We start from the raw sequence: 11,913 nt of genomic DNA, 5'->3' as shown, positions 1-11,913 counted from the left end.
CTCATCAGCCAGATACTACAGAAAATTCTTTCCTGGGTAACTCAGATCCCACCCCATCTAATATCCCATCACAGGCCATTGGGCCTATTTACCATGAATATTTAATTACCAAAACCAATTTATCCTATCATACCATCTCCTCCATAAACTTATCGAGTTTAATCTTAAAGCCAGATAGATCTTTTGCCCCCACTGCTTCCCTTGGAACGCTATTCCAAAACTTCACTCCTCTGATGGTTAGAAACCTTCGTCTAATTTCTAGTCTAAATTTCCTGGTGGCCAGTTTATATCCATTTGTTCTTGTGTCCACATTGGTACTGAGCTTAAATAATTCCTCTCCCTCTCTGGTATTTATCCCTCTGATATATTTATAGAGAGCAATCATATCTCCCCTCAACCTTCTTTTAGTTAGGCTAAACAGGCCAAGCTCCTTGAGTCTCCTTTCATAAGACAAGTTTTCCATTCCTCGGATCATCCTAGTAGCCCTTCTCTGTACCTGTTCCAGTTTGAATTCATCCTTCTTAAACATGGGAGACCAGAACTGCACACAGTATTGCAGGTGAGGTCTCACCAGTGCCTTGTATAACGGTACTAAAACCTCCTTATCCCTACTGGAAATACCTCTCCTGATGCATCTCAAGACCGTATTAGCTTTTTTCACGGCCAGATCACATTGGCAGCTCATAGTCATCCTATGATCAACCAATACACCAAGGTCCTTTTCCTCCTCCGTTACTTCTAATTGATGCGTCCCTAGCTTATAACTAAAATTCTTGTTATTAATCCCTAAATGCATAACCTGACACTTCTCACTATTAAATTTCATCCTATTACTATTACTCCAGTTTACAAGGTCATCCAGATCCTCCTGTAGGATATCCCTGTCCTTCTCTAAATTGGCACTACCTCGCAGCTTTGTATCATCAGCAAACTTTATTAGCATACTCCCACTTTTTGTGCCAAGGTCAGTAATAAAAAGATTAAATAAGATTGGTCCCAAAACCGATCCCTGAGGAACTCCACTGGTAACCTCCCTCCAGCCTGACAGTTCACCTTTCAGTAGGACCCGTTGTAGTCTCCCCTTTAACCAATTCCTTATCCACCTTTCAATTTTCCTATTGATCCCCATCTTATCCAATTTAACTAATAATTCCCCATGTGGCATTGTATCAAATGCCTTACTAAAATCTAGGTAAATTAGATCCACTGCATTTCCTTTGTCTAAAAAATCTGTTACTTTCTCAAAGAAAGAGATCAGGTTGGTTTGGCACGATCTATCTTTTGTAAAACCTTGTTGTATTTTGTCCCATTTACCATTGACTTCAATGTCCTTAACTACTTTCTCCTTCAACATTTTTTCCAAGACCTTGCATACTACAGATGTCAAACTAACAGGCCTATAATTACCTGGATCACTTTTTTTCCCTTTCTTAAAAAGAGGAACTATGTTAGCAATTCTCCAATCCTACCGTACAACCCCTGAGTTTACAGATTCATTACAAATTCTTGCTAATGGGCTTGCAATTTCATGTGCCAATTCCTTTAATATTCTTGGATGAAGATTATCTGGGCCCCCCGATTTAGTCCCATTAAGCTATTTGAGTTTCGCTTCTACCTCAAATATGGTAATGTCTACCTCCATATCCTCATTCCCATTTGTCATGTTACCATTATCCCTAAGATCCTCTTTAATCTTATCAAAGACTGAGGCAAAGTATTTGTTTAGATATTGGGCCATGCCTAGATTATCCTTGACCTCCAGTCCATCCATCCATGTTTTATAGGAGGGCAAATCTGGTTCTTCCCCAAGTCACCAGAGCTTTGGGATGGAAATCCCAAACCAGAGGTATCTGAGAGAGAGAAATGTCACAGTGCAGGGACCAAACCTGAACCTCAGATCTAAACACTGCCAGACTTTGGGGCGATCCAAATCTGAGATCCACAGAACCCCACTCTCTTCAATGGAACAAACCAGGACCTCAGATCAGAGGGGGAATGTGGGGAAAGCTTTGTTCTGACTTCCACAGCTCAGGCTGTGCCCTAGTTCATTTATTCCCTAAAAGGGTGAACACTGAATCTACAGCCTGAGCAAAAAACTCACAGGGCCAGATCTTCAGCTGGTGTAAAGCAACAGAGCACCATTCTCTTCAATAGAGTTACACCAATTCACACCAGCTATACCCCAGGCCATCAAGGTCCACATGTGGGTGGAAAGATGAAGGAGGAAATTCTGGTTATTGAGGGCCTGCTGCAAATACTGGTATAGTTGAGGTTCACATTCTGGACCTCACAATGGGACAAGTCAAATGCATTGAGTGGTTTCTAAAGCTTGCTGCTGACTGAAGTGACATTGACAACAAGCCAGTGCCTCCCTAAGTGCAGCTAGTTCTGTGGTGCAGTCTCCGTGTTCCTCTGTGCCTAGGAAACAGGAATCCATAGCCCTTGTAGGGTGCCCCAGGAGCCTCCACCCACGGGGCAAAATGGATTTGTAATGAATCACAGCTGGGAATGCTGCCCCAGTTGGTGGCACCCAGGCCCCTACCACAGCTGAAAGCTGGCCTTGTTTCGGGATCCTGGAGATGATAGAACCAGTTCCCATTCCAATCAGCAGGAGAACGATGGTGGCTGCATAATAAGCTTTCCCATGGATTTCAGTGTGTTGTATCAAGTTCTCCTAGCACTTTGGTTCCCCGCAGAGACACACCGCTAAGAGCTGTTCCATCGTCCGCATGGTGGAGATTTTAATTAGGCACATGTCATGTAACATGGGTGCCCCTCACTCTTTGCTTCCAGGCTTTCACAGCCTACAGGTGGCACTGCCTACTCCAGGGGGGCACACAGCTTGGAGCTTGCAGATGTGCCCTAACCATAGGCCCTTGTTTCTTGCTGGGTACGAAGAATAAGGTGCAGAGGGGGATGCTGGCTCTGTTGATACCCAGAATGCTCTGCCAGCTCACAGCAGGGCTGATGTCTGAATCCTGGGCACAACTGCAAAGTTTTAGGCTTTCCTGCGTATAGACTGCTCTAGCTGGCAGGGGAGGCTGTGTGTGCATGTGTCACCAGTTTTATCTCACCTGTTGTTTGATCTGGTTACGGAGTGGCCTTCTGCTAACCCAGCCCTGACTAAGACTGCTAGAGAGGGTGGGCATGGGAGAGAAGGGGTGCTGGCTGTGTGGGAGGGGTGAGAGGTGCGGGGGAGAGCGAGCGAGCAAGAAAGTGTGCACATGTGCAGATAATGGCACCAGAAAACCCTTCTGGGCTCTTGCTCTTGACTTAACAAACATCCAAGGGGAAAAAATGCTATAAAAGCCAAATAGCAACCCCCTCTCCCTGCACTGGGCTCCCGTCTGTGTGTGTCTGTGTCACAGTGGAACGTTCCTATACCTGCCAGTGTCCGATGCACCTTGGTGAATGAGCTCAAGTTGGCACAGAGTCAGACAGCAGCAAGTGCCAGGCTGGTGTCCATCGAGATGGCCCCTTTGCCAAAGTGCTGTCACCAGCGTCATTAGCACGGAGCGTAAGAAAACCTACTGGGGCGGGTGCTGTTAATCCTCCTCCAATGACAGCACCCGCCCTCTTCTTCTGCCCCAGGTCAACACATCACATGGGGCCTGCGTTAATGACATCACTGGTCAAGCTCTGAGTTCGTGGGAGAACTTGGGGCTGATACCAGCCTCGCTCCGTGCTCTTAGGCAGGCGCCTCCTGAGCTGAAGCATTTGGATGGCTCTGAAGGGATCCGTCGATGTGTTTATGTGTTTATACAGGTCTGTGCAGAGCCCCTTCCCATGGCTGCTGGGCATGGTGGCAAGGATGAAAATGAACGTAAAAGAGTCACCAGCAGAGCCAACCAGTTTAAACCATTGATGAGAACCATCCTCCTCCTTCTCCCAATTGCAGAATCTGCAGCACTTTGCAAATGTCCACGTTGATGTTCCCGGCAGCCCCTTGGAGGCAGGTATTGCCTACACCTGGTTAGAATTTCCCAGCAGAATGTTTTTCTACACAATTGCACAATCAGAGAGAGGACTTTTTCTAATGTAAAATAAGAAGGTAGCAGGGACTAATGGTCAGAGCACAGATCTGGGATTCAGGAATGCCCCAAGTTATAATCCCTGCTCTGACACTGACTTCCTCTGTGACTGTGGGAAAGTCACTCAACAGCTCTGTTCCTCACTTCCCCGCCTGCCTCTCAGGGCTCTGAGGATCACTGGATAGTGGACGTAATGGGCTTTGGATAGGGACAGCACTACCTGTGTTCCAAGTGCTATTCTGCAAAGTGGCCACTGCTTTCTGAAATGGAGCTGCAGTGTGTTTATTTGACCAGGATTATCTGCTGGTCACATGACATGGAGAGGTCACTCTGCTTGTGCAGTACCTGGAGTTCTTTGAGATGTGTGTCCCTTCAAGGGCTCCACTCCAGGTGAGCCCCATGTGGCTTTGATCAGAGTTTTGGTAGCAGTGCCTGTTCACCCCGTGCCCCACACATCCTCATGCCCAGCAGCAAGGGTATATAGGGCTGCACAGATGAACCTCCCTCAGTTCCTTCTCATCTGCCAAGTCCCACAGAGCAAACTCTGAAGCAGAGGACGGGTAGCGGAGCTCCCACATCTCAAAGAACAGTAACTGCACAGTGTGAGTAACCCCTCCTCCTTCTTTGAGTAGAATCCCTATGGGACCTCTGCTGCAGGTGACTTCCCAGTAGTATCCTCATCAGGAGGAGGGAGCACTGGACCTGAGTCCAGTACTGAAGACATGACTCCATTCCCAAGGGCAGCATCTGATGTAGAAGAATGAACCACCGCACAGGGTTTGGAAGAGGTGCAGAGGGTATTGACGGTGCAGATCTCAGCAATGGGGCCATATTTAAGTAATGCCATAGAGATAGGTAGCAAGCTCATGCAATGGACTGGCACCGTAGGACAAGGTTGTGTATCGGCAGATTCATAACAAGAAATAACACGTCCAGAAATCCCCCCGGAGAGTGTCTGGGTGAAGGTTTTGGACCTGTCAGCAATTGAAACGAACAGCCGGTGAGACTTTTTAAAAGACTTGGTTCTGTCTGATGGGTTTCAGGAAAAACAATGGAAGATGGATGACTTGGCTGATGTAAAATTCAGAGGACATTTTCAGTCGATACTTAGGTATGGACAAACTGTTAGGTATGGAAAAACACCTTGAGCAGTAACTTGGAATTCTTTGAGATGTTTGTCCACGTGGATTCTCCATGAGCTGCCCCTCTGGTTTGGAGTTTCTTCTGTAGGACTTCGCACATGAGAAGAAACTGAAGGTGATTTGCCTGCACAGCCCTATATATCCTCAGTATGGGGCATGAAGAGGTGCAAGTGCATTCATGGGTCCAACGGGCACTGCTACTGTGATCAAAGGCACATGGGGCACATACACACCTGAAGTGGAGCACCCATAAGGGACTCTACTCAAAGAAGAACTCTGAGATTAATAATCCTACTCCTTCTTCGGGCCGGAAAACTGGGACCAGTTTTAACCTGCTGAAAGTTGTCGGCAAAGGAAAAAGAAAATGGGCATATGCCTTTTTTTATTTTCATTTGCAGATTGTCTTTAAAATACCATCAATGTCTCTGGGACGGCTTCTTGGCTGACTCCAGTGGAGCTCCATCTATTTACACCAGCTGAGGATCTCAGCCAAGCCTTCACCTTTGAACGTGACTATGATGGGGACAGGTATTAATACCTGGTGGTATGGGCCCCGATGAGGGCCTTACATACCACTTGTACCTTCTCCTCTCTCCACGGTGGAATATCAGAGCTAGTTTTGATTCTATGACAAGTCTAGTGACAGGCTACTGAGCCGAATTCACTTTGGGCCAATGTTTTTTTTTTGGGGAGTGATAGCTCAGTGGTTTGAGCACTGGCCTGCTAAACCCAGGGTTGTGAGTTCAATCTTTGAGGGGGCCATTTAGGGATCTGAGGCAAAAATTGGAGATTGGTCCTTCTTTGAGCAAGGGGTTGGACTAGATGACCTCCTGAGGTCCCTTCCAACCCTGATATTCTATGATTCTATGATGTTTGGTGGTGAAGGGCTTGCATTGCGATGTACTGCTAATCTTCCTGTATGAAGTACTGTTGGCTTTATCCAACAAAGCTATTCAAAAGAACATTTAAACAGAGATGGCAGCAGCTAGCCCTCAGAACGGCTGCATGTATAACCATTAAGGCACCAATCCTGAAATGTGGGGTGATGCCTGTGTCTACATGGAGCCCAATGGGGCATTACAGGATCTGTGCCTAACCTAGGGGAAAACAGAGAGGGGAAGACAGGGGCACTGTCAAGATAGAAATCATACCATCCTTATCCTGTTACTAATTACACCTTTGATTACTGCAAACAAATAGTTTTAACATCTAACTTACTGTTCACCCTTTAGGTTCTGTTTTCCCGTTGCTGTCACTCAGCTTGGGCCATGAAACTAGATTAATCAGTTTCACTGTAAGTTTACAATCCTTTTCATTCTCTGATCCTCCAGCCCTACCACAATGCTCTTGTGTGTGGGTTTCCACTGGTTCAGACAATGGTTTAATTCCCCTGCCAAACCTCCTTCCACGGAATTACGGAACACAGTGTCCTTTTAAACAGTCTGCAGGCTGTGGGAAGTCCAGAGTTTAACTTCAGAACCTCATCCCAGTAACATAGGCTATGAAAATGTGCACTATGCATCAGGCCAAGAGAAGTAAAAATGTGATACATTCTCAGCAACACAGCCATTTTTACTATGGACCACAGGAATTCAAAAAAACAACCTTAGTTAACAAGAGACCTAGTTGCTAACAAAACATCATGCTATTGGAGATATAAGAGAGGCCAATCACAATCACCAGAATAAAACGGTAACCAAAAGAAAGAAAACCCAACAGCACTGCTAAATGCACTGTGGGAAATTCTCTGTAGCAAACCTATAGTGGTAACATCAGTGAGTGTGAATGCGTGTGTGTGTGCACATGTGTGTGGGATGTCCTTTTGCCTTTAAAACAAGTAAAAAGGATGTCCGGCTTTCACACAGCTCTCACATCTCTTACACTTTTTTTTTTAAGGAGAAAAAATCAGTTTGTTCCAAGAACTGTGTGCAATAACGTGTTTCTCCAGGTATAGAAACAAGGACAGTTAACAAAACAATCTTCTCTGCAACACCTTTGCAAGCCACCTCCTTCCTCCATCTACACTCTCCGCGCTGCCTGGAAATCTCTGGCTTGTCCTTCAATAAATCCCCAACTTAGATTGTCAGGGGGAGGAGGAGAATTATGTATTGCTGCTGCTGCCTTTTTGTGATTTTTTTCTACTCACCCTTCCTCCCTCCCCCCAAAATATTGACTTTCAAAAGTCCCATTCCAGCTACTGCTCCCCCCGGAGGCTGTGAGGTCTCCTGTGCTCCACCCTCATCTCTTGCAGTCATAAAAACCAGGTTTTGATGTGTCTTTGGTTAAAAAACCCCACAAACAAGTAATACATAGCCCAGTGTGATCCTATTCCACCCTGGGGATGTCTAATGAGAGGGTATCTGAGTAGGAAGGAAGCATTGGAGACGAGCTGTTTGCTCAGTGGAAGTTGAGGTTCCTCTAGTTTACCCTGTCCATTCCCCTCCTCTCATACTGTGGTCGCTGGCCCGTACTGGAACAAAAGAGGGGATGTCTCTTTGATTCGGACATAGAACCGCCCCTCAGGCCAGGCATTGTGGAGAGAGAGGGGTAAGAAGTCATCGGGCAGCCACTGCTCGGTGTCGTCTGACACGAACACTAGTCCAAAGTGATCCAGCTGATCCTCGCTGTAGCAGAAGGCGTCTACATTGCCCAGCACATTCCGGGAGACCTCATTCATCTCCAGCACCACCAGCTTCACCACCTCTTCTGCCGACATCTTAGTGGTGATGTGCAGCTGCGGAAAGACAGGGGCAGAGAGACAGATGGTCAGCAGGGAATAAGAGAACCGGAAGGTGTCACAAGCCTGCAGGCATGAACCAATGCATCCTGGGCAGATCCCTTGCAAGTGAAAGGACTTAGGGACCTAGCCCCAATCCTGCAAACGCTTGCACACAATGTGAAGCATGTGCAGGATTAGGGCCCTAGCTGGGGGCTAATTCTGTCCTTCTTGTCCTTGAGACAGTCTGATGGGGACTGCCCTCTGAATTTTAGATCACTGACAAGCAGCTAACCTCCTCTCAGCTTGGGGCTGTCAACTACGGTCTACACTGCGAGCTGGAGGTGTCATGACCAGCTCGAGGAGACATGCCCATGCTAGCTCTGGTCCAGCTAGTGCGCTAAGCACTGAGGGTAGCCATGGCAGCAAGAGCAGCAGGGGGGGCTAGCCACCTCCAGTACATACTCACTGTCTTGGATGGCGATGGACTCGGGGCAGCTCTAGCCTCTCCCACTTCGGGGGGCGACCCTCTACTGTTAGTGCACCAGCTGGATCAGAGTTAGTGTGAGTATGTCGCCTTGTGCTGGACATGACCTCTCCAGCTCCAAGTGCAGACCTACCCTGTCAGAGGCACAGGCTGGTCCCGAGGGTTTGAAGCAGGCAGCTCTTCCCATCAGCACGGGGGCGCCAAGCTCCCGTTTCCCTTGGCACACTCATGAGAGCTACGTGCAACACCCTGCAGTGTGGTGCGGTGCAGCTCCTCAGCCAGCCTGTGGGGCTAAGCCGCCTTGCAGCAGCTGAGCACCCAGCCCTGTGTTTTTAGCCTGGCATCCTTGGGGACAGCAGAAAATGCTTTAAAGCAGGCGCGTCCTGCCTTTGCAGCACCAAAAGCCAGGCAACTGGACAGACCCCAAGGGGCAGGCTCAGTTTGCACAGAAAGTCATGGTCACTTTGAAAAGGAAAAATAAACTCAAAGAGTCACATTATCCTCTGCTTGTAACTCCCTGCTAGATAAATAGAGAGCACTCCTTATCTGCACTCCCTCGAGGGCCAGAAAAACCTGTAGACGTCAGTGCTGTCCTTCTCTGCAGTTACAAGGGCAGGAGCGGCAGAGGCTGCTCTGTCAGACCCGTCACTTTCCCAGAAGAGTGAAAGAGATACTTTCAAAGGGAAAGAGGCTCCATGTCTTGAAGGGAGGAAGGGAGCCCACGCCAGAGAAGGGCCAGTGCGAGGGACAGAACACAGCCCTTCCCTGCTCAGACTTGGGAGAGATGCCGGAGAGAAGACTGAGGCTGAAGGAGTGGAGTAAGCCTGTGCTCGGGAGGGCAGAAGGGTACGGCAGGCTGAAGTCAGTTGATGGAGAAAGCTAGGAAGGGTCATTTGGAGCGGGATTCATAGATGGGGAGGAAACTGTCCTTACAGTGAAGGGAGAGTGGTCCCACTTCCGTGAGCAAGAGCAGCCTAGTTGCCAACTTCTTCAGAGTAAGAGAGGAGAGGACCCTTCTTCCTTCTCCCCACACAGGGGCCCCCTGCTGATTGCACAGCTACTTGGCCCTGGGGGCTGAGGGAAGGGAGGGGCTCGCTACATAGGATCAACTGGGGGAGGGGACGGGACACAGGATAAAGAGCGGGAATACTGCAGAGAGGATACAATGATGTAGGATAAAGAGCGGGAAGGCTGGGGAGGGGACGGTGACCCAGGATAAAGAGCGGGAAGGCTGGGGGAGGGGACGATGACCCAGGATAAAGAGTGGGAAGGCAGGGGGGAGGGGACGGTGACCCAGGATAAAGAGTGGGAAAATTGCGGGGAGGATACAATGACAGGATAAAGAGCAGGAAGGATGGGGGAGGATACAATGATGTAGGATAAAGAGCGGGAATGGTGCGGGAGGATACGATGACGTAGGATAAAGAGCAAGAAGGTTGTGGGAGGATGCAATGACATAGGATAAAGAGCAGGAAGGTTGGGGGAGGATGCGATGACATAGGATAAAGAGCAGGAAGGCTGGGGGAGGGACAGTGATTTAGGATAAAGAGCAGGAACACTGGGGAAGGGACGGTGACCCAGGATAAGCCATGGGATCACTGCAAGGGACATTGACCCAGGATATACTGTGGGAATGGTGACCCAGGAAAACACAGAGTCATAGAATCATAGAATATCAGGGTTGGAAGGGACCTCAGGAGGTCATCGAGTCCAACCCCCTGCTCACAGCAGGACCAATCCCCAACTAAATCATCCCAGCCAGGGCTTTGTCAAGCCTGACCTCAAAAACCTCTAAGGAAGAAGATTCCACCACCCCCCTAGGTAACCCCTTCCAGTGCTTCACCACCCTCCTAGTGAAAATGTTTTTCCTAATATCCAACCTAAACCTCCCCCACTGCAACTTGAGACCATTGCTCCTTGTTCTGTCATGTTGCATTGCATCTGTCGAATTAAACAACTCTCTAGTGGCCCAGAAAGGAGGCCGTGGACTATGGAGTGGTGGAGCATTACAGGAGGGGAGGGAGGGAGGGAAGATGCATGCCCCTATCGAAATGAGCTCCCTGGACACAGGGTTTCTGCACCGGCCAGTATCTCCATCAACCCCAGCTTCTGGCAAGGCTGCACGCATTGGGAACAGCACAGGCCTGTCTACCTGGCCCTTGCTCCTTAACTCTCCTGCCATCTCTAGCATCAGATCAGCCGCACTGGCACAGGAGAGGTGGGGTACTGCTGCCGACACAGTGGGTGTCAGCTCCTGTCATCTCAGGCTGCTGGGACGTCAGTGGCCATGCTGCACTGTGAAGCAGCTGTGATGGCAGCAGCAAGAGCAGAAAATATTAAGGAGAAAAGCCTCAGTGGGAAGGTTGGACAAAGGCAGTATTCTCAGGCCTACGGGCAAAGAGCCCCCTCATCAAGTGCTCCCCCCCAAGCCCTATTTACATCACCAAAGCTGGGCTTTATTGTTGCTGTTCGCAGCAGACTTTCCTGCTGCCCTGGGAGCACGGTGATACCTTAACGCTGGTCTCGTTGGACAGTCCGGTTTCGTACTGAGGACAGACCCGTAAGGTGGCTGAGCCTGGCTTCTTCCCCCGGTTTGCTATGTATCCTGGCTCTGGTGGCTCCTGGAAGGTGCGAGTCCACTCTGCTGAGCGCGTGCGGAAGACAGGTTCAGAGCTTTCAACAGCCCGGCTGTGCTCAGGGCTGAAAGCTGAGCCAGTCTCCAGCCTGAGCAAGCTGCACTGGCCCGCTGTCCTGGTTTCTGTTGGGGAGCTATCGACGGAGCCAGGACAGGACTTCCTGGCCACCTGGAAGAGGGGCTTGGGGAAATCCAAGCTGCTAGTGCGGACGCAGTAGGCTTGACGCTTCTCTGTGATGCGGAGGAGCTCAATCTGCCGGCTGGGGAGGACAAAGTCGCTGTCATACAGCTCTGGGGGTGGCCGGGGTTCCTCCGGGAGCAGCGGTGGGGCTTTGAGTTCATGGCTCTGCAGGACGTCAGGGGCACTGTCCCGCAAGGTTCGGGCAATTTTTCTGCCACAGCACTCAGGCCCCGAGGAGTAAACCAGGTCCAGCTCCTTGGGGCTTTGGGCCCTGCTGGAATCATAATCGCTGTCTGTAGCCAGGAACACCTCTGACGAGCCCTCCTCATCCGAGATCCCGTGGGAATCTGCTGGGAATGAAAAGGAAGAGTAGGGTCATCATTTCTCTGAGTCAATGCAAAAGGCCAGTGAAGCTGTCTGAGTATGATTTGGAGTCCAGGCAGCAAAAACCAGAAGGCATCACCCCCCTACTTTGTGCCTCTACCTTGGGTAAGTTGATTTAGTCAATGTCTGGCTGCAAAGGTCACAAGTGAGCAAATCTATGAGTCTGAAGGCAAGAAATAGCTTTATCCTCTAGGCTCCTGATTTCCAGCTTTTATTGACATTTACTAGTGAAAGCCTATGGCCAGAATTAAAATCAGAGCCACTAAATATCAGTTTGAACAACCAGAATGTGACATTTACCAGGTGGCTTCAGTCCTCCCCACTGCTGGCATTGTTC

The 11,913-nt window shown here is 49.2% G+C and overlaps 1 protein-coding gene across 10 annotated transcripts in view; it reads right to left on the bottom strand.

The window, feature by feature from the left end:
- Positions 1–6,724: 6,724 nt before the first annotated feature.
- The window catches only part of LOC140918455 (ankyrin repeat and fibronectin type-III domain-containing protein 1-like), a 576,229-nt gene continuing 571,040 nt past the window's right edge, over positions 6,725–11,913 (bottom strand). For 9 of the 10 annotated variants that reach the window (XM_073362896.1, XM_073362898.1, XM_073362893.1 and 6 more), the window contains 2 exons: positions 10,887–11,542; positions 6,725–7,907 (listed from right to left, as the gene is read on the bottom strand). In XM_073362896.1, coding sequence (XP_073218997.1) covers positions 7,620–7,907; positions 10,887–11,542 — 944 coding nt within the window. In that variant the 3' untranslated portion in view covers positions 6,725–7,619. The remainder of the gene's footprint in view (positions 7,908–10,886; positions 11,543–11,913) is intronic. The other variant, XM_073362895.1, reaches the window with a different exon arrangement.

This window comes from Lepidochelys kempii, chromosome 10 (genome assembly GCF_965140265.1).
Source record: "Lepidochelys kempii isolate rLepKem1 chromosome 10, rLepKem1.hap2, whole genome shotgun sequence".
Lineage (NCBI taxonomy): Eukaryota > Metazoa > Chordata > Testudines > Cheloniidae > Lepidochelys > Lepidochelys kempii.
This window is presented reverse-complemented; position numbering and strand designations above follow the sequence as displayed.